This window comes from Myotis lucifugus, unplaced genomic scaffold (assembly GCF_000147115.1).
Source record: "Myotis lucifugus unplaced genomic scaffold, Myoluc2.0 scaffold_614, whole genome shotgun sequence".
In the NCBI taxonomy this organism is placed as follows: domain Eukaryota; kingdom Metazoa; phylum Chordata; class Mammalia; order Chiroptera; family Vespertilionidae; genus Myotis; species Myotis lucifugus.
This window is the reverse complement of record NW_005871662.1, coordinates 103,341-126,245: the sequence shown is the minus strand read 5'-3', so window position 1 is coordinate 126,245 and position 22,905 is coordinate 103,341. Positions and strand designations below refer to the sequence as shown.

General features: G+C 45.3%; 1 protein-coding gene and 1 non-coding gene across 2 annotated transcripts in view; both read right to left on the bottom strand.

Moving 5' to 3' along the window:
• The window catches only part of DOCK3 (dedicator of cytokinesis 3), a 141,363-nt gene that overhangs the window by 71,954 nt on the left and 46,504 nt on the right, over positions 1 to 22,905 (bottom strand). The window contains exons 9-11 of the mRNA XM_023745994.1: positions 10,400 to 10,481; positions 5,204 to 5,264; positions 3,703 to 3,850 (exon numbers count right to left, since the gene is read on the bottom strand). Of these exons, the coding sequence (XP_023601762.1) occupies positions 3,703 to 3,850; positions 5,204 to 5,264; positions 10,400 to 10,481 (291 nt within the window). The remainder of the gene's footprint in view (positions 1 to 3,702; positions 3,851 to 5,203; positions 5,265 to 10,399; positions 10,482 to 22,905) is intronic.
• On the bottom strand, positions 18,359 to 18,551 carry LOC111823683. Its single transcript, XR_002826756.1, has one exon. It is a non-coding gene; the product is annotated as a U2 spliceosomal RNA (small nuclear RNA).

The following is a 22,905-nucleotide window of genomic DNA, read 5'->3' as shown; positions in this document are numbered from 1 at the left end:
TAGTTTGTCATAAATAACGCACTGCCCACCCCCCCTCATTTCAAAAGAGTCTTGAAAATTAACTCCCTCCCTCCCAAACAGACCCTCACTGGCGCCTTGGCCCTGGAGGCGAGCCAGTGCTTTGCTGACCACATCAGCGGTGACTGTGTATTATTTTGCTCACATGTACCCTTCCTCCCAACACATACAATTCAGATGCCAGACAATGGACGGCTTGTCCCTTAACTATTGGTGGCCTTTATAGCTCTGCCTTCAGCCCATTCCCTCCTTATTCTACAAGCTTTCCTGGGCAATCCCACCTACTACTATAGTTTCAGCCACCCCAGAAGGTGCCAAACCACAAAGCAGTGTCTGCAGCCCAGACTCATCCCTAAGTTCCTGGCCCACATGGCTCCGAGAGCGCTTTGGTCCTCTCTCCGCCACCCGTCTGCTCCCAGAGACTCCCTCTCACTGAGTGGAACCCACTGGTTCACCCAAGCAGGGCCCTTCCCGCTGTCACCTGGCCCGGAGAGTTTGCTGCCTTAAAGTCTGTCACAGCTGACCCTCCTCTTCGTGTCGTGCTTCAGCCATGACCATCTCTCCTCTGGACCAGGTGATGCTCTCACTGGCCTGTCAGACACCTCCCTTTCCAGAATGCCGAGAGGAGCTCCTCAAATCGTTTGAAACTAAGTGGATGTGGTGTCATCAGCACCTTTTATCCAATCATGAGGATGTTTTGTAAGGAAAAATTATAAATGTAAGCATTTATTACATAATCAAAAGAGTTGTGATTATAATCAGGCATGATTATGTCATCCAATCAAATTAATATTTAGAGCATGATTACTCATGTTGATAATTTACCCTCAATCTTAAGATGCATGAGAAATGGTGTTGGCTTTAGTTCCTTGACACACTTCTCCTTTTATGTTCTAGGCTCCAACTTCAACAAGCCCTGTGCCTGCTCGTGACCCTTGTCCCTATGGCCCAGAGGAAAGATCTGACATCTCTATCAGACTAAACAACACAGCGTGGTTTTTAAGGTTTCTGGCTCATTAGAAGTGACCTAGTTTTAATGCCTTGGCTTCTTGCTGAAATTTTCTTAAAAGGATGTGGTGCCTTCCCTTACACACATGATCTTAAACAACAGCCATAAAGCCGGAGCAGTGACCATGGCAATAAACATTAAATCTCTGTTTGAGGCTGATTCTGAATAAGGAAAGAAATGACGATAATGTCAAAATTGACATATTTTGCCAATTCATTGATTAAAATTCTACAAGAGATTTTTACCCATGCAAAAGCCTGTCCTAGCCAAGGCTAAAGCACTAATAACTGTAGCCGTCAGCAAACCCTTTAAGCTTCAACTCAATCTAACCAACATGTCCCCTGGAACTCACTTCGCCTGCGGGCTGGCTGCACTGTGCTGACGTGTGCTTAAAAGACGAACCCTCGGTCTGCACGTCAGCGCAACTGCACAAATGTGCAGCTGGGGGTCTGCTTGAAAGTCTCCTAATATTTACAAGTGGAAAAGTTATCCTCCATCTTAACTCTCTCGGTGCTTCAGAACACTTCAAACTACCTTCTCCATGAGCACACTGCTCTTTAGTTTTCCAGAGCTGATCCAGTAGACACAGCTCATAAGCAGCAGCTAAGCAAAAGCTACATATGAACCCACTTCCTTGCAAAGTGACAGGCTGGCGCGGAAAGCTGCTGTTTTGGAAGCGATGAGCTCAATTACACCTGACAGCATGATTTCCAGAGGGATGCGTGCAGGCCCCTGTGCACGACGCGAATCGGCACTGAAGCAAGAACAGCTCATACATGCGCGGAGATGCCAGCCTCCCGTGCTGCCTAGACACCTCTTGGACAGAGTGAAGCAAGATGGTGATGATGTAAGTTTGGATTTCGGTTTTAGTCCTTTTCGAAATGAAAAGGGCGTATCAAGAAGCAGGTCCCACCCGGCCGGCATGGCTCAGTGGTTGAATGTCGACCTGGTCACAGTTTGAATCCCAGTCAGGGCACATGCCCGGGTTTCGGGCTCGATCCCCAGTGTGGAGTGTGCAGGAGGCAGCCGATCAATGATTTTCTCTCTCTCATCACTGATGTTTCTCTCTCTCTCACCTTCTCACTTCCTCTCTGAAATCAATAAAAATATATTAAAAAAAAAAAAAGCGGATCCCAGCCCCCATCAATGCAGAGATGTGGTATATGAGAACGTCTGTGATGGGCACATAAAAGGAAGAGAAAAACCCATCAATATTCCCTTTGTCAGTTACTATTCCAAAAGAAGAGCCTCATCTCATCAAATCGTGCCTCTGACCGGAGCTAAGGGAAACAGGTAGTAAGGAGGTATGGCTCTTTGTTTAATTACTAAAATGTGGCTCATTATATAAAGGCCAAAATTAAGTATAATTGTGGATTAAGTTCACTGCATGCCTAAACCAGACAGAACAGATTGGACAGAAAAATATCCATACAATGTTACGGTGAAGCTATATTAACATGGTGATTGACAGATTTAACGTAGAAAAACAATATTTGGTTAAAATCAAAATAGGACAGATTTCAAAAACTATCCTCCCAGCGTTATACTTGTTTTGAAAACTCACCATGCTTTCAGCATTGCTATTCATGCCTAAGTCTTAGCAGCAGAGCCAGACAATGTGCCTGGAATCTGTGTTTCATTAGTTTCCCCTTTTTGTTAACAAGAGTCAGGATGTGATGCACTGCTTCCCAGGACAGGTCCCTGGGCTGACGAACACGAAAAATAACACATGCCTTGCTGGGTGGGGCTTACAGACCCGGGGTGGTGGGAGTGGAGGGTGAAACCCCAGCTCCTCAGAAAACCAGGCATTTTTTCAAAGCAGGGCAACCTGACTCATGCACTTTCTTTGAAACCAGCTCAATTGCCATAGCTGTGGGCAAGCATTAGACACAGAAGACTCTCTTATATCCAAAACACATGAAAAACTGCATGACTAGCCTTTCTGTAAATATATAATACTAGAGGCCCAGTGCACAGATTCGTGCACCAATGGGGTCCCTCAGCCTGACCCAGGACCCCTCGGGGGATGTCGAACTGCCAGTGTAGGCTCGATCCCCGCTGGGCCTAAACCGGCAGTCTGACATCCCTCGAGGGATGTAGCAGTGTGTGAAGCAGCAGGCAGCTGAGGAGGAGCCTGAGCCAGCCTGCTGTGCCTGCCACCGCTGCTAGGTAGCATTGCTGTGGCGGCAGGAGAGGCTCCCACCGCCGCTGCTGCACTCGCCAGCCGTCAGCCCGGCTTCTGGCTGAGTGGCGCTCCCACTGTAGGAGTGCACTGACCACCAGGGGGCAGCTCCTGCATCGAGTGTCTGCCCCCTGGTGGTCAGTGCATGTCATAGCGACTGGTCGACCGGTCGTAACAGTCACTTAAGCTTTTATATATATAGATGGCTGGTTAATCCAGGCTAGAAGAGAAAATGTGGACCACCAGACTTTTACGTTAGGAAAAAAGGCTCCAAATTCAGCTGCTTCAGAATCACCTGGAAGCTTATTAGAAATACAGCTGCTGGAGCCCCATCCCAAACCTTAGATCAAAAACTCTGACTTTCGAAGGGCTCTCTACCCTATGTGCCCTGATAATTCCATGCCCCACAAAGCTTAAGAACTGCTGCCCTTGAGGACAATGCTGGGATGTCTTACGTTACAAACCATTCATATTTCTGATATGCATTACTCACGTGTAAACCTTAAGAACAAAATCCTTTTCTTCCTTTAATTCTGTGAGCGACTGTAGGACGTCCAGGACGCTTAGGACCGCACAGCCGTACGGTCGCCGGTAGTGCAGGTGAGCAGGGCCCTTCTTCGAGTCATTCAGGAGCATCCGGCCTAGCACACAGCACAAAACCCAGTCAGACTGAGAACTCCAGCCGCTCTCCAGCCCGACTGCCAGCCAGGGATGCCAGAGCTGCAGGCATCTTAGAGATGCTCCAAGTTGGAAGACTAACTTAGAACTAAATAAGGACGCGGGGACAGTTATGTGAGGGATGCTAACCAGGCCTGTGGCCAGGCTCTTCCCCTGCATCACATTCAACCAACCATTCTTATTACCCACGTCAACACCAAAGGGCCATTTATTAATCACGTGACAATAAAACCAAGGTTTCATGAACTTCTTGGAAAAACCAATGTGCTGATTGATTAAAATTTAGGCCTATTAAGGAAGTTCCATATTTTAGCTGCCAAAGCCACTCCTGAACCAGCACAGGAGCAAGACTGCCTCACAAAGTGGGTAAAACCTTGCTTTTCCTGCTCACGGGGGCTGAGCTACAGTGACAAGAGGACTTGCAAATGTAATACCAGAACCTCAACAAATGCTTTATCAAGTGAAGCAAAACAAAACCACAGAAAATGGCTGTTTTGTTGGCAAAGGATTCAAACACATCCTCTGACAAAATTTGCCAAAATCCAAACCTATGAAGGAAGACTTGGTTAGTCAGAGCTGCCCCGATTATGTCATATATTTGAAATAAGGCTAGGCAAACCAACCACAGAATAGTAGCAAACATCACTTTTTTCATCTTGTGTGGCACAGAAGTAAGATGCCATCCATCTGCTGCAACAAGAATAGTGACTCTAATTTTGTGGGAAATCGCGCAGATCTATACTTTGGATACAAAACACAGCAAAGGCCATTCACCACCTGTTAAGTTGGCAACCTTGGCCACCTGCTTTAAGACCTCTGTGGCAGAGGACTGACACAGAGGCAGGGCACTCTGGTAAAGAGAATGCCTACAAGCAGACCACTCGAAATAAAGGGTTTGGGTCCAAAACTAATAGGGAACAAAAACTTGTAAGTGAGCCCTGGCCAGTGTGCTCGGAGGGTTGAGCATCGTCCCAAGCACCGAGAGGCCACCAGTCAGGGCAATGCCCGGGTTGCGGCTCAATCCCCAGTAGGGGCATGCAGGAGGCAGCCGATCAATGTTTCTCTTTCTCTCCCTTCCTCTCTCTCTTGAAAAAAAATCAATGAAAACATATTTTAAAAAGATTTTATGTGAAAAAATATACTCATTTATAGCAAACTCAGCTACCATAGCAGCTGAGCTGAAGACAGAGCTCCAATACAGGCTGAGACCTGACATAACAGGGAAGAGGCGGGGAGAAGACAAAGCTCAGACATAGCGGATACTTATCCCAAGTTGGCCTGGTCTTAGTCACGGGAATGAATAAGGTGAACAGTACCTATTCGTATCACATGGGCAACTATATACAAATCTCTCTTCATATCTTTGCTGCTCAGATCCTAAGAAAAGAGAAAAAAAAGTTAATTAAGGCAACGAATACACAGAAAATAATTAAAATTTCATTTCGAACCTCATAAGGTTTACTTTGATGACTTTTAGCGCATGTGATTGGTGGGGAAGGGAGGGTCAAGCTCATCGCAGTTTAGTGCTTATACGATTCCTGCATCAATGAATGGCTCATATCTTAGAAACTTTTGGAAGTTTATTTTATTGATAACACTTTTCCAGCTCTTATGTCAAACACCTAACAAATATCTACAAGAGTTCATGATGTTGCCTAATACTACATAACATTTTGTAACAAAAGAAATGTTCAATGCACAAAAGTGGGAAAACACCAAAAAAGCTCACTAATGACTGAAATTCTAAAAGTTTATTCTTTACTACTTTACATTTATTCCACTGTCCACACATGATTATTATTGCACACTAGGTGTGCTCCCTTGAAAAAGATTAATTTGATCTTAGTGAAATCCCAATAATTTAATCTCCACTTCTAAATTTAGATATATATCATTTGTACTTGAGTATAAAGCTGAAAATAATTTCATCTGGAAAAATTTAAGGGCTTCATTAAGTAAACAAGTCTGATTCAGAATCAGAAACTTTAAGAACTAGAGTTATGAAAATAATTTCATACATTATTTATGTTTAGAAAACATTTGGAAATAAAATACTTAGGGATAGGCATTTATACTTTATTTAACACAATGCACTTGAAGTAACGTTTCAGACTTTCACCAAGTCATCAACTCACTGCTCCCTCCCAGCCGCTGTGGAGAATGAATGACTGATGGAGTGACCTCCGTCCTTATGAGACAGGCTCCCCTGATTTCCCTTTTCCTTCCAGGAAAAGGTCCCTTAGTTCCATTTCCTTCCAACCTTTCATCTTGTGATTGGTCCCAGATGCTTGTCTCTCCAATAAAGCGGGAAAAGGGACAGCCAAGTGGCAGCCATCATTTTGGATGAGCTTTGCGATCCAGAGTCCCCATGTTTGCTTTATTTTTATTTATTTTTAAATGAGGACTGCATTAACAGTTTTTAAATTAAATGTATTAAAGTGGCATTGGTTAATAGGGTCATATAGGCTTCAGGCACACATTTCTCTGATACATGATCTTATGTTGCATGTGTGCCTACCACCCAGTCATGTCATCTCTAGCACCATCTATCTGGCCCCCTTTACCCTTCACCACCCCCACCCCTTTCCTCTGGTAACCGCCAGACTGTAGTTTGTGTCTATGAGTTTCACCCTGTTGCCAGATCAGGACTAGGGTGAGGCAAAGAAGGCATCTAAGGTTCAAAACTGAAGGAGGTCTCATTCTCAGAACCCTCTGCTTTGCTCGCTGGCCCTAGTCCCAGCTCTGCCCTGAACAGTGGTTCTGAACATAGGAAAGGAAGGGAAACATGAAAAAGCATGTGTAATGGCGAAACTGAACTTTCTGATTCTAGACAGTCATAATGCTATCGTATTTTGCCAAATTCTTGATGGGATAATAAAATATGCTTGCAATGATAGAGGCTAAAACACAGTCTAACATAAACTGGTATTTCTGGAATCACAAATATATATTTTTACATGAAAGTTTTACTTGTCTTTTGGTATTAAAATGGGTGTTTCAGGCTCCATTTCACTAATTCCTTTAATTTACAAATGGATTTAAAATTATACCCTCAAAATAGTACTGTATTTTGACACTTATTAAGATGGCAACTAAATAACAAATAAAAAATGAAAAACAGATTACCATTTTTATGTGTTTCAGGGGACTGAAACATGACTATTACTGAAGGATATAGAAATAGCTGACACATTCCAAAGGGAAACGGTTCCTTCTGTATAGCCCGGATTATGTTAGTCTGAACTATCAAATGACCCTATAATTATCAACCCAATACACCCAGAGAACTAACCAGATGGGCTGTACACAACAGGACCAGGGACCTCTCCCTCGGCTCTGACTGAATAAAAGGAAGAAGCCTGAAATATAATGAATAGTATTTTCCAAGTAGGAGCTCTTTCTTACCATGTTGTACATGATACCCAGAACTCTTTATGGTATTCATTTGAGGTCAATCAATATATGATAATAATCGGCGCAAGGAAATATTTTGAGTAAAATTATTACTCGTGAGTCCCACATAATTTCAATGCCAAATTTTAATATAAAAGCTATCTTATTAAAAGTAAATGCATAGGTGTAGGGGGGGGGAAGGGTGGATAAGGTCACATATGTAATACCTTAATCAATAAAGAAAAAAATCCAAAAAAATAAAAATAAATAAAAGTAAATGCATAGTTAAACATAGTTACCACAGAGTTATTAAATGTAAACTCTTCAAAACCAAGTACCAAGTGTGGCTATCCATATTAAATACTCACAACCACCATTCAGCCAATGAGCAAGGTTTGAATTTAGATTTAGTCACTGGACCATACCCTCCAACCCCACCTCATTAGAAGCTAGTGCCCAGTTAGGGCAGTGACTCGGGGCTCAGTGTCTTAGATTCAGTTGCTAACATTCTATTTTAAATATGGGAAGCCAACTCATTTCCCTGCGCCTTTTTCAGTAGAGATCATGGGATTTACAAATATAAAACAAAGCCAATTTATTCATACTTATGCTGCAGAAAAGGAGGCAAGGTTTTAATATGTAATATCATTATACTCATAATCAAATTCATTCTTAATTCCACTACCTAAAATTCTATTTTGAAATGTGCAAGAGTATAAGTGAATGTAGCAAATATAATGCCAACTAATGCAGGGAAAGCAGTACAAGTTCATTGTCTGAGTTGGTCACTCAGATATAACAAAAAGCAAGCACATGTTCATTTAGTCACGTAAGGGATCACTATTACGGTCTCAGTATTTGTCGGGCGCTACGTGTGAGGTGCTGGGTGTCAAGTAAGGAGTAAATGCACAGACATGCCCACTCGCTCATACACACAGCCACAGCTTCCCACGAAAGCCAGCAAACCCTCCTGTATTAGACACCCACACAAACACGAAACACCTCCTTCTTGGACAAAATTGTTCCTGCACAGGAAGCTCTGAAATCTAACAAAGTCAGAAAAAGACAGGTTTTCCAGCGAACAGGGCTGTGCCGTGGATAACGTGACTGTAAGGTGGCTCTGACGGCTGCTTGAGTAACCCTGCTACCTACTCAGTGTGCATGGCCCCCTTTCCCTGACGCTAAGGCAAGTTAACAGGCCGGCATCAACCACAGCTGTGGTTGCACTTCCTTGCATTTACTCTGAGACTCTGTAGCACATCTGCCAATCTGGAAAACTCCTTTAGCCTACAGGAGGAACTCAAGAAGACAGTCCCACCAAATTATTATTTCATATAGCTTAAAGTAAAACACAAAACTCCTGGCTATGACAGCCTTGTTCAAAAATCTTATGTGCTTCGAAAAAAATTCCTCAAATCACTTTTTGGATCTTTTAAAAGAAACGCAGGGCTGCACTTCAGAGGGAATAGAGAAATGCTATTTTTAGCAGCAGCCCGGCCTCCTCACGTGGCAGCCTGAACACACATCCTGAGTGCCACGTGCACCTCTGATTTGTCAAGTTGGAGGTACAGCTGAGGCTTCTGGGCCCATATAGATCATTAAAATGCTGTGAAATGAAAATTTTGATTCACTGTAATTATATTCAAATATCATCATAATTAAGTTAATTTCTTCAAGAGACAAGGACTGCACTCATCCTATTCAAGGACAGCACATGCACATAGCTCTGCTCCCACAATGCCAAAGAGCAAGGAATCAACACTTTCTTTTGCTGCTTTAACAAAACAAAACAAAAAAAAAGATCAGAAAACCAGGATCTAGAAAAACCTCCTAAAACGATGGAGACCTTCTGGACAGAGGGGCACCTCAGCTCTCCCAGCTGTTCCAGGCGGTGCCGCAGCCCCACCTCCGAGCTCAGGCGCGCTCATGTCAGAAGCTCCCCGCCCCACCCCCCCATCCTCTAACCTAAGCCCATTCACTGCCGTTTGGACTCTTTCCCTGTCCTTCTCCTTTCCTGCGGAAGAGAGAGCACCAGCCTTCTCAGACAAAATGATCTCAACTCCCCTAACCGTCTTCATGGGTCAGCATCGCCTGCCCTCTCTCCCTGCAGTATCACCTAAGCTTTGTATGCTGAGCTCCAAGGTGGGCGAAACATCACTTAGCTGAGCCAGATTTACAAATCTCCATGCGTCTGGAGCACTTCAATAACTGCCTCCCAGAGAAGGTGGTTTCTGGTTCTGCAGTAACGTGAGCTTTTCCCTCAGAGAAGCCACGTGCCTACCCCACTCTCATGTGTGTCAGAGGCGAAATGCGAGCTGTGAGACAGCTGGGCGCCGCCCACCGAGCACGCCCCGCAGGCAGACCCCTGTGCCAGTGGGTTCTGATGTGTCGGTATCACTGGAGCAGGTCACAGAACCCACAGGAGTCGCAGCTGGTTTAGAATTCCGACAGCCTTGTTCTCTTCTTCAGCACACAATGAATCAAAGTGGGCGGCCCGTTTGTGAACTGGGTGAAAAGCCTGGGTAGCTCAGAACCAACCTGAACAGTACACAGGCGGTGTGGCGCTGTGAGGCCCAGCACTGTCCACCAAGCAGCTCCCCGAGCCTCTGAGCTAGGAGTTCGCGGGCTCAGAGACCGCAAGGCACAGCATGGCTACATGGAAAGCGCCCTGAAGTACAGGGCTCGCAGGGAAAGCCCGTTTGTATCTGAAAGAGGACTATTCAGTCTGTCTCTCTTTATATGCACGCACTGAAAACACAACAAAGCTATAAATCTGACAGATGTCTTTTGAGAAACTATATTTACACATGAGAGAAATTCCCAGTGGCCTTGAATAAGAATAGTAAGAAAGACTGTTCTCAGATTTTAAGTGTCTATTATATTAAATAGCTTATAAAATCTACATCAGTAAAGGCACTTCTTTAGTAAAAAATTCAATTAAAAACTAATTTCAGTTTCTTTAAATATTTCATTAAAACCTGATAGAAACATAAATGAAGTCCTATTCTCCCCAGTGTGTGGGGAAATAGAATAAATGCTTGTTTCTAGGGTGACAACATCCACATAGCAGGCCCCTGGTTGGAGTAACAGCAGAGAAGGGAAAGAGAATTTGCACATACTGTAAAAAGGGCACACATTCGTTCTATCTTCTCTGGGTTCCTTGGCCCACCATTCTTGTTCAGTCTCACCAGAAACCGCTCACTGAAATGTAGGAGAGAGAGACAGAGAAATGTAAGGGACTGCATGCTCCAGAACAAATAAAAGGGCGTTTACAGAGAGACGCTAAACGCTTCCAGAACAGCTCACAGCGACAGGCAGGGCCAAAAGGGCGTCTAGCGGAGAGCACTATTTTTCTCGCCAAGCAACACGCAACGGACACTACAAACTGCCTAACAGGTGCTGCTGCTTCCTTGCTTGTGGCTCTCGTCTCCCTAAAGGTGTTGCTCCCATAACTGTGGTCCCAAAACAAAAGGGTAAATAAAGCAAACTCCAGGTGGACAGAGCTGCTGGCCCTGTCAAAACCCAAGAACAACAACAACTCCCCCTCCTCCTCCCCCTCCCCCTCCCCCTCTCCTCCCCCTCCTCCCCATCCCCCTTGATGGCGAAAGGCGGCCCCCGCAGGCAGTTCCCACAGTGCTGACCTGAGCTTCACATTTCCTATCCTTTCATGCTTCTGGTTTCACCTGAGCTTCTTCACAATTTGTGAGACATTCAACATAACTGTGCGTGTGTGTGTCTGTGTGTGTGCGTGTGTCTGGGTGTGTGTGTGTGTGCGTGTGTCTGTGTGGGCGTGCGTGTGCGCGCATGTGTGTGTCTGTGTGTGCGTGTGTGTCTGTGTGTGTGCGTGTGTCTGGGTGTGTGTGTGTGTGCGTGTGTGTGTCTGTGTGTTTCATTTCAAAGGGCTTTAGGTACATATATAATTATTTCCTGTTTTGCTAGCTTCTCCAATGTAAACGATAAATAAATGATGCTCTCTGTTCACATTAAAACTATTTGAAGGCCAATGTCTATCCAATGTTTCCTGATTTGGCAACAGCTATTCTGCAGAAGGAATGGTTCAATATTGTTGGGAAATAATTCGTTAAACACACACAGGTTTCTATCCTCTAGGACTTTCAGAGGCTTATGACGTTATGTGCTTTAAGTACCAGCCATACACGTGATATCTGACCCACAACCCGCTTGTGTAAGGCAATGGAGTCTGCACAAACGCAGTTTGATAACTGCTGACTGAATATGTTTGCCAATGAGAGCTACACAAAATACTATTTCCCAAAGGTGTGGGGGAAAAACTGTGGCCAAGACAGTAAAATTTATTCATGAGATTATTTTATTTTATTTTATTGATTTTTTACAGAGAGGAAGGGAGAAGAATAGAGAGCCAGAAACATCGATGAGAGAGAAACATCGATCAGCTGCCCCCTGCACACTCCCCACTGGGGATGTGCCCGCAACCAAGGCACATGCCCTTGACTGGAATTGAACCCGGGACCCTTCAGTCCGCAGGCCGACGCTCTATCCACTGAGGCAAACCGGTCAGGCTTATTCATGAAATTTTATAAACATCCACATCTCTACATGAGGGCAACAGGTCAGTTTTTCTCTTAGAGAATCTGAGAAAAAAAGAGCTGATAAATTCTCACTCTTCAATAAGCAATGTTATAAGAGAACTGCTCTGCACTTAGTGGTCTTTATGATGTGCTATACATGAACACTACGTGAAGTTACATTAATTTCACATTATTGAGCAAGTTCTTAGAGATGAATTCCACAACCCGAATAGGTGACAAGTCTAACAGCGCCTGCATTCAGAAGCACTTGCTTTTATGAGGGTTCTAGTTCACACGCTTCTCCCGTGACGCCAACGCTGGGGGACTTCCCGGAGGGTCCAGCCTCCGCGGGCTCGGAGGCAGGCAGTCTCGGACCCCCAGGAAGGGAATGTTCTGAAGACTCCGTTTTGGAAATATGAGCCCTCTCCTCAGTAAATTCAGAGGAATTCTTTCAGCTTCTTCAGTTTAATCTCCAGTTTCTCACTGGGTCCTCTGTGGAGACAGATGCCAACTGCTTAGCATCTCTCCCACGATAGCCTTCCAGGTGCTTACAACTGGCAAGTAGCCCCAAGGCCCTACTACACGGTGCTACCCAACAGATTAGGAAATCTCCAATATTTCCTCATGGATTCATTTTCCAACTTAGCTCACTTGGCTTTATTTCTCAAGTTCTTTAAGTTCCCACTTCATTCAAAAGCAGGAAGAGCAGAAATGCATACAGGGGTTTCATGAAGGCAATGCATTGCTGTGGTTTTCAAATTTATTTTTAGTATCAGCTTTTCCCTTCTTTTCAACAAAACCTTGCACTGTTCACCAATATGTGAAAAATTTAAAAACAGAGCTACTTTGGTTGAAGCAGAGATGGAGGCAGGGAGGCAGGGGTAGGAATCCCTCCTACCTAGCCTCTCTCCTACCCACCAACCCTGAGACCCTTCAGGGCTCCAGAGAACACTTCATAACCACTAGTACAATCCAGAGGTTCTTTCTAGCTTTCCTCCTTCCTTTTTATTCTTCCAATAAGCATTCATGAACTCCTAACGTGTCACAGGGACTGAGGATCTTCTGCGCGCAGGCATTGTGGAGAGGGTTTCTCACCCTGGCTGGGTGGTTCAGTTGATTGGCGCACCATCCTGTACACCAAAAAGGTTGTGGGTTCGATTCCCAGTCAGGGCACATACCTCGGTTGCCTCCCACGCATGCCGACTGGGCCAGGGAATGAACCTGCAATCCAGGCAAGTGCCCTTGACCGGGAACCAAATCCGGGAACCTTTGGTGGGTAGGCTGATGGTCTACCACTGACCTACACCAGCTGGGACAAGAAGTGCACAGTGTTAAGCTTCCCAGCTGAAGAGCGAGCAGCCTTCGGTTCCGCAGGAAACAGCGCGATGCCCTGGAAGGCGGGAGCCACGTTAGAGCAGCGCTGCCCTCGGTGCTCGGAGCAGCTCCTTTGTCTGGTGTGGGCAGTGCACCCACCCTTGCAGATGGGTCCCTGGCCACTTCCCCAGAGTAACCCACACCTCTCAGTTCATGAATGAACAGATCAATACATGAATGAAGGCTGGAAAAAACCAACTTAGCTAAGAACTCTTTCATCAAATGTATAGAACGCTACTTAATTCACTTAACTGTACTCAGATAAATATATGCCCAAGCACTATTGCAAAAAAAAAAAAAAAGCATTTAAGAACAAATCATTGATAACTTGATCTAATTTTTCCAATTTATTTACTTTGGAAACAGGAAAGATTTAAACAAAGGCTGAAGTGTGCTTGCTTTCTAAGATCTCATGTAAAAACACTGCCTTTGCAATAATAATATAGAAAAATAAGGGTCTTTTATGAAAGATCAGACCCAACATAATCTAATAGTAGCATTTCCTAATGAGTATTCTAGTGACTGCAAAAAGATAACCTCAAAAATTCACTCTTTCACTACAAGGCTCTAATTGCACGTAAAACCTTTTTGAATGAGCAAACACCACTCTCTCTAGGAACTCAATGCATAAGACTCTCCACAGTTTTCAGTTAGGCCCTGGAACTCCTACCGGAAATGACACACACACCGAGGCTTTAAACAGGACAACAGCATCGCCAGCACCTGTGCCGCACATCAGAGTCATCAGCACTTTCTCAGGCAGCACGTCACGTGACCAGTGGGACTGTTCCACGCTCTCAGTGGGAAGGGGACCTTCCTGGGCCTGTCCCTCCCTCACACACACTTGCACCGACAGTCTTTTGTTCTGTTTCAGTATGTGAACATTCTTGTTCTTCTTCATTTCATTCCTTTTCCTGGACTGTCATACAACACACACACTCTGCTGCAGATTTGGCCTGTTGTAACTGCGTAAGTGTTCCAGGGACACCAGGAGATACATTATTGATAATTAGTAACTTGTTCTTGTTACTATTTCTGCTGCGTTTTTGTGCCTCAATGAGGCAAAGTCTTCCTGTTTGAGAGATTCCTAATGGGGAGAGCAGAGCTTATAAAAACCAAAATATACAGAGGAGAAACAGAAAAATCTTCTCTCCTGAGTGGAAGCTAGAAAAACTCAGCCAACCAGAAAACCAAAGAAATATTTAATCTGCCAGACATTTTACTAGATATTTTCTAGGCTTTTAAAGTATAAAACTGAAAAACTTGGGAATAATATCAAGGAACATAAGCAAATAAAGATTTCCTAGGTACTAAAACTTTGAAAGTATTTAAGATCTCTAATTTTTTAAAGTTTAAAATATAGGAACAATGTTCACTGCACTATGTCAAATTCTTTTTTATTCTCACTTACTATAGAAAATTGGTGATACTATTTAAAAAACAACACTACAGTAACATAGCTAGTAAGGTATCAAGACGAGATTTCAACTGAAGTCTGAATTCTCCAAAGCCTGTACTCATTCCAATTGTCTTTCACAGTATATAAACTAGAGGCCCAGTACACAAAATTCGTGCACTTGGGCGGGGGGCACCCTCAGCCCGGCCTGCGCCATCTCACAGTCCGGGAGCCCTCAAGGAGCCCGCTAAGCTGGCAGTCGGACATCCTTAGCGCTGCCGCATAGAGGCCGGAGAGGCTCCCGCCACCGCTGCTGTGCTCACCAGCCGTGAGCCGGCTTCTGGCTGAGCGCGCTCCCCCTGTGGGAGCTCACTGACCACCAGGGGGAAGCTCCTGCGTTGAGCATCTGCCCCCTGGTGGTCAGTGCGCATCATAGCACCAGTCATTCCACCGTTTGTTGGATTTGCATATTAGGGTTTTATTATATAGGATGGTGACAATAAGATGCAATATTGGTCAAAAAGAAATAAACCAATTTGAAAATAGCTACATGCTCTAAATATTATCTACCTGCAGATGTGCACAAATGGGTACATCTGAGACTACAAAGGACTCTCGTTCTTAATTTTCCTCTTTTCTTCATGTCTTTCCTTCCTCTTGATACCCTGTGCCCATGGACTCAGTTTGCTCTTTCTGCCATGGCCCTGCACAACCATCTCACCCCCTATACGCAGTCCACCAGGTCCTATGCTATGTTACACAATATGGTAGCCTCTAGCCATATGCAGCTGTTTATATCTAAATTTAATCAAAATTAAATAGAACTAGAAACTCGTGAGGGAGAGAGCATGAGGAGGCCCGCGCGTGGATTCCTCCAGCCTGAGTCCGTCTCTGTGAAGATTCGGCTGCTTCTCCCCTCGATGTCCCTGCAGTAAATCTCAGCCGTGAGGACTTTGTGCTGAGCCCCAGGAGTCTTTCTCGTGAGTGACCACTAGGGGCTGCCCGGCTCTCAGCCTTCAGGTCCCAGGTCCTGCCTGTGGCGCAGCAGGGACTGTGCCTCCTACCGCTCTGCACTCCAAGAGCCAAGCAGGGCTCGCAGTTTACAGAGACGAACTAAATGAAAACAAGCCCTGCTAACAAAGCCTCCTGGACTCCTAATGACTTCATGCTTACAGGACAGCACAATTAAAATTCCAAGGGACTGGGAGCAGAGCGAGAAGCAATAAAGGGCAAGTTTTCCCCAAAGAAGGTTCCTCTTTGCACACACACAGCTTTTTCCTGCTTTAAAGGCTCTCAAGGGCTTCTCGCAATAAATGAATATTCTGCACGTGCCTGCTGCCGCCGCCGGGCTCTGATGACCTCTTCGCCTAATGGACTCTCCTCTCTCCTGCCACCAGGCAAAGCTGACAGGGATCCTGTCACCGGGGTCCCAGGGACGGGCCTGGCAAAAGCAGGGCCTCTGGCGAGGAGCATCTCTGCAGTGGCAGCCGACCTTTATTTGCCCTTCCTGCCTCTCGGAAGCCCCACAAAAGCATGTAAACCACTGATGTTTGGGCTCGAGAGCAAAGCTGCAACACATACATAATAACCACGATCACTGAGGCTCACTATCAGCCGCGCCTGTTCGCTGCATTGTCACTCCAATGAAGCAGACACTCGTACTGTATACAATGGGGCCTTGACTTACGAGTTTAATTCGTCCGAGACCGAGCTCGTTAAGGAGCTCCTTAACTCAAATTACTATGTCAACTCAATGCAAAAAATCAGCCGAGAGACAGCTGGTATCTCAAAAAACTCGTTAGTCGGGACACTCGTAAGTCAAGGCCCCACTGTACTGAGGAAATGAAAGCACGAGGGTTAAGCAGTCCGGCTTACCTGACGGCGTGTGAGTTGAGAGAGTTTAGGACAAGGGCAAGGACAGCCCTCAGAGGTCAAAACCAGGAATCCTGATGAGCCCCGACTCCCAGGGCTGCGGCTGGAAGCCTCAGGCAGGGCTGGCCTGGGTGGGCCATGTGGGCTGAATCATCCCCAGGGGCAGTGGGACAAAGCCACAGACTGGTCAGTGCTGACCACAGCTGGGCAGGAGCCGAGTGTGGAGCCAGGGTAGGCAGATGGATGAGGTAGGTGCCAAGGCACAGGTCCTAGCTGGCACAGGGCCAGCCCAGCATGGGTCTTAGAGTCCTTACAGGGGAGTCTCACCCCGGGGTCAGACAGGCTTCGGAGCTCTGAGTACCCAGGAGCTGGATGCAGGAGCGAGTATCAGTGCCCGAGGCTGCTTCTTCACACATCCACAAGCCTCGCAGGCCCACGGCAGGGGCCAGGATGCTCTTCCAGGCAGTGGAAGCTGACCACAAGCCGATCCCTCATTTCCTCTACAGCCATCCTTTTTGACTCGACCCTATGCAAATACCACTAACCACTTAAGGTAAACTAGGCTAACTGTTCCTCTGAAGCCATCCACAGGGTGCTCAGCCTTATCAGTGTGAGCCTTAATATATCCTACACATTTCTTTTAAAAATATATTTTATTGATTTTTTTACAGAGAGGAAGGGAGAGGGATAGAGAGTTAGAAACATCGATGAGAGAGAAACATCTACCAGCTGCCTCCTGCACACCCCCCACTGGGGATGTGCTTGCAACCAAGGTACATGCCCTTGACCAGAATCAAACCTGGGATCCTTTAGTCCATAGGCCGACGCTCTATCCACTGAGCCAAACCGGTTAGGGCAATCCTACAAATTTCTTAATGAAAGAAAAAAAAATTCAGTGCAAAAATTCTTCAAAGTATCTATACCTTCCAGGGTTTATAGTATATATTTATTTGTTGTCTGTTTCCTCCTCTAGAATGTAAACTATAACAGGAAAGGGATTTTCCTTTCCTGTTATGACTTGTTTTGTGCTGAATCCCTGGTGCCTGAAACACCTTTTACATGGTTAGGTGTACAATGTGTTGAATAAATCAACAAGAGGACTATTACAATTATAACTGCAAATCCACTCCAATTTGTAAAAAGTAAACAATTTTCAAATCAGCACTGAAAATGTATTCCTAACAAGTCATTCCTAACACCCTCCTACTGCCTTCTGCATGTAGGAGCTCTACCCAGAATCCAACAGATTCTGAATTCCTGGAAAGGTGAAGGGATTAAGAAGTACAAACTGGCAGTTATAAAAATAGTCATGGGATGTAGAGTACAACATAGGGAATATAGTTCATAACATTCTCGTAACTATGTATGGTGTCAGATCAGTACTCGACTTATTAGAGTGATCACTTGTTAATTATATAAATGCCTAATCACTATGGTGCACACCTGAAACTAACATAATATTGTATACCCGCTGTGCTTAAAGAAGAAATTTAAGGAAAATCCAACCAATTCCTTAAACCCAGCTGTCCGGGTAGTGGTTCTCAACCTTCCCCGCACACTGGAGCCACCTGACAGCTCTGGCTTCACTAATGTGGGGTGTGGCCTGGGCCTCGGGAACTTTCGTTCTAATGTGCAGCCAAGGCGAAGAATTACTGGTCTCACGTGGGATGGTTGCCTCCCACAAGGCCCTCCGCCCTTGATTGGAAATCATCTAGGATATGTTTCTTGTTGGTTTCAGAGGGAGGGAGAGAAAGAGAAAACACAGATTGGTTGAGCAGAACGAGAGTGGCCTTGGCCTTTAGGACTAGGTTTGACTTTGCTTTCCACCATTCTAGCAGTGTAGGTTGACCACTCTAGTAGTGTAGATTGAACCTTACTTTGAACCATCAAAATCCCCTCCCCCCTAAAGGGGGTGCACCGTTCCTGGAAGTGCTGGAGTGGACAAAGCAAGCTCCTATTCCATTTCCTATGCCCCAAAAATCCATTTAACACATTGTCCTCAGATAGAGGACATATCAGATATTAAACTGATAAGAACAGACACTACACTTGGTCTTAGCCAAAAGGCCAAAAATCGATAATGCTGCCACCAGCTCTCCGCCAGGCTTACCATTGGCTGCAGCTTTTACATTTGTGGTTACTTTTATGCCATAATGATTAGATTGTTTTTCAATATGTAATATTTCTAAAACTCAATTTATTATTCTTACTTCAAAATAATAGGTTGGAAACAGTAAATAAAATAGTAAATAGAATTCTTTACTGCTTTTCCTATGTGCTCACTGCTCAGTGTGTTTTGCATAAACCTGTCCTTCCTCTTTTTAACAATCTTGGGATTGGTCCACATACAAGTTGCATTTCAATGCCCGCTTGGTCTCCTTTTCTCCTAGACTGTGGTTTAGTCTCCCGTCCTAAAGGCTTTTAGGCGTGCCCTGGGGACAGCCAGCGGGGCTTCCGTCAGTGGTTGAAGATGTGGTGGGTGGCGGTGGCCCCGTTTGCGGGACACGTTTGAAGTGAGCACAGGCCTTGGAGTCCAAACTGAGGAGCTGGGATTCCTGACTTAACGACTCGAGCCATGTGGCGCAGGCGCCCATCTCCTCCCCTGTGAGCTTAGGAGGCGGCCGTGAGAAGTGAGGTTGGCCTTTAGGACAGTTCTTGCATCCTGGCGCTTATGTGCTCCTCCTTGACTTGTCACGTCCACCCCCACCCCACGTACGTCTGGCTATCGACCCTTCACGGAGGGGTGAACGTGCCCTGAGAAAGGCCTTTCAGAGGTTCCTGATTCCAACACCCAGGATCCAGCCCTGGGAGAGGGGGTGGGGCCAGTGTAGGTCAAATTTAAATGAGCAGTTCTTTTATAGGCTCAAAGCCCGGCTTTATGAAGGGATTCTATATCCGGCCTATCTGAGAAGGGACCTGAAGTCCTGTTTCCTTGGAAAGTAGAAACCTGGGTTCTGTGTCAAAGGTACAGACATGACTGAGATCCTTCAGGCAAGAGTAGATCATTCCATTCTAATTAAGTTCAACTGGCAAGGTTCCTGAAAATCCATGATTTTAGAGAACAAGGTCAAGGTTACCAACACTGTTTCTCCCCCCCCCCCCATATTAATAAACAGAAGTGTAAAACCAGGGCCTCCAGGGAGGGGCTACTTTAAGGGGTGTGGTCTGTAGAATAATGCCCCACAAAGAGAAAATAATAATTACTGGTCTAAAACCAGGTCCCTTAAACCTGCCCACTCCGTATTCCCGCCTGTGGTTAATGGCCTCCACATACACTCAACAGTCACCCCAACACCGCAGAGCGAAGTCTAGCAAATGTAATAATCAATGAAGATAATATAATTTTTGTCCAATAAACAAGGGATGGTTATGACTTGCTTTCCTGTGCAACCTATAAACTGTAGCTCTGCTTTCCATTTTCCAGCTACTGGACTCTCGTCTCTGGTGGATTCCCTTCTTGTGTCCGAGCATCTCACTTCACACTGTAGCTCCACCTCAGCCCAGGCTCCAGCTCCTGGGCCTCCACTGTCATTGATTTATTTAGTGCATCTCTCTATTCTGTCTTGATACTGAAATATTCCTATTTTCCATTAAAAGCTCTTGAAATAAAATGCTATATTTTTGTGTTTAGGTTCAAACTTAAGGGCAACAATCAGGTTGATATTTAATAGAGTTTTTAACTTCGATTTGAAGAGTCCGTGTAAAGTGTTATGTGGACAAAAAGGGGGTAAAACTGACAAGTCCAGTGATGGAAAGTAACCTCACAGGGTGATCGGACCATAAATTCCTACCTGGGCAGGTCACGGTGGGTAGCCACACCTGAGGCAGGTAACTTTTTTAGCAAAAGGTTTATGTTTGTCTTGGGCAAGCCCTGTCATTGTTTTTGTGCATCTAGGTTAACATATCGTTGAAATAAGCCTTAACTACCCTCAAGAAAGCACATAATCTTGTTAACTATCCTGTACCAATCCCTGCCTTGCTTTCTCCCACTTCCATGTAACAGTCCTCATGTTCCCTCTAATTCTAAATGCATAAAGTAAACTGCAAAACTGTCGTTCTCTGGAGCATTTGAGATATTGCTTCCCAGCAACTGTCATCAGTTTTGGCTCAAATAAATTCTTACAAAAATTCTCTGTAGGGTTAGACATTCTTAAGTCAACATGTATTACGGCTCCCTGGCAAGCAAGGGGGGCGGCTAGGAGCTTCAATAATAATTAACTGAGTTCCAGGGAAGCAACTTGCTGATCTCTTTCCACACGAGTCTCTTCTAAACATGCTCAGAAGGAAAGCTAGTTGGACTTCTCCCTCAGCAGCAGCCACACCTCCAGATGCCATGTTAGGTAAAGTTAGCGTATACAGTCATGTTGCAACAAAACAGTGCCCACTGTTTTCTACCAAAGAACAGATCTTCCGAAGCTCACAGCTGTATGTATCTTGTGTTTGAGATTCTCAATGTCCATTTCTCTCATCCATTTACCTTTGTCTAACAAGTCGGACTGTGGACATTCCTGGTTCCCATGACTGCAAAGGATCAACCTCGTTTCCGAGCCTCCTCTCATTTGTACTATTGCTTTTCTTCCTCGTGCCTGATTTCCCGTTACCCTAACAACAGCCTCCCGCGTGCTCCATGGACACCAAGCCTACACATCCAATGCTCCGTTTTCCTTCCTCTCAGGAATCTCCATTCTTTGCTTTCAAGCAGCAGATAACACACCTTTTCAAGTGGAAAGCCTGATGCCCTGACTGACATGCGGACAGGGTCTAGTGTTATTCTACTTTGTACTGTGTATAATGATCTGGACAGAGCAGAAGGCAAATTTCTTGTAAACAAAGAACTCAAAGAACCTGATCATTTCCTTAACCCTTTTTATCCAGACTCTGTAGGATATTGTAGAAAAACTTTTCTCCAGCCTGACATCTAGACTCAGCATATAGTGAGAGATGGTATAATGGTACACACAGGAGAGCATTTTCTGACCTTATTCTCAGATGAAAACAACACAGGTTTAAGCACAGACCAATGTACATATCTGAAGGGCAAATTTCACTTGGCCTATCTCTTAGCAGATTTTCCCTATAATGTTTCTGAGTATGATCTGATGCGTTGGACATATACTGGACATATATGTAGAAGCATGTTGAGTTGGCTTGGCCACTGGAATGCAATACAGTTGACCCTTAAACAATGTGGGGATTAGGGGCACTGACACCCCCACCCCTGGCCACAGTAAAATATCCATATATAACTTCTCCGTAGCCATCCTCTGTATCCACGCAGCAGTGGTTCTAGGACCCTCCCCCATCATGGATACTAAAATCTGCAGATGCTCAAGTCCCTTATATATAACTAGAGGCCTGATGCACGAAAATTTGTGCAAGAGCAGGCCTTCCTTTCCCCGGCTGCCGGCACCAGCTTCCCTCCAGCACCCGGGACCCGGGCTTCGCTCTGGCCCCAGCTTCGTCCAGAAGGATGTCCGGAAGGGCATCCAGTCTAATTAGCATATTACCCTTTTATTATTATAGATTGATTTTACAGAGAAGAAGGGGGGGAAGGGGAGAGGGAGAGGGAGGGAGGGAGGGGGGGAGAGAGGGAGAGAGAGAGAGAGAGAGAGAGAGAGAAACATCGATCAGTTGCCTCCTGCATGCACATTGTTTACTTATTGTAAACAGGGGATTGAACCCAACACCTTTTGGTGTACAAGACGATGCTCCAACCAACTGAGCCACACCTGCCAAAGCCAAAAATACTGTTCTGATTCACGGTTGGCTGAATCCATGGCTGTGAAACCCAGGGATCTGGAGGGCCAACTGTATATTTATTGGGGAAAAAATCGACATATAAGAGGACTGGCACAGTTCAAAACCGTGTTGTTCAAGGGTCAACTGTCAGCAGAGCCAGGATTCTAGCCCCTCTTATTCCTGTTGGGACTTAGGAAATCCTTGGGGGCCTGTTGGGGAGTGGGCTGAGCCTACAGGCTGGACCATACCAGGGGCCTGAGTGGAAGCCTGAACTGCAGGACCATCACCAGCTGCCTGAGCTCTTGCAGATGAGCTGCAGTTGCATCGCAGACACGACCTTTTGCAAAGGGAAGCAAAACCGCTTGACTTAGTAAACAATGTTCTCACCGTCACTTTAAAAGAAAATTTCTCTCCAGGGGCACCTGAGACTTGCAGAGGCAGTTAGCTCACTTGGGTGGAATGCCTGATTCGTGGCCAGAACCCTCACTTCAATTACAGAGGCAGCTGATTTTCAAGGAAAAGTTTATTCTACACAAGGGTATTCTGAATGGCGAGTAAACAGCAGAATAGGAAATGAGGATTTTTTTTAGCTTGTTTTGCACAGCATCTGTGAAAAGATGGCTAACATAAGTGTTTTTGTGTGATAATCAAGAGTGGTTAAGTTTTTGAGGGCAACTTAGCATCCTTAGGCCTT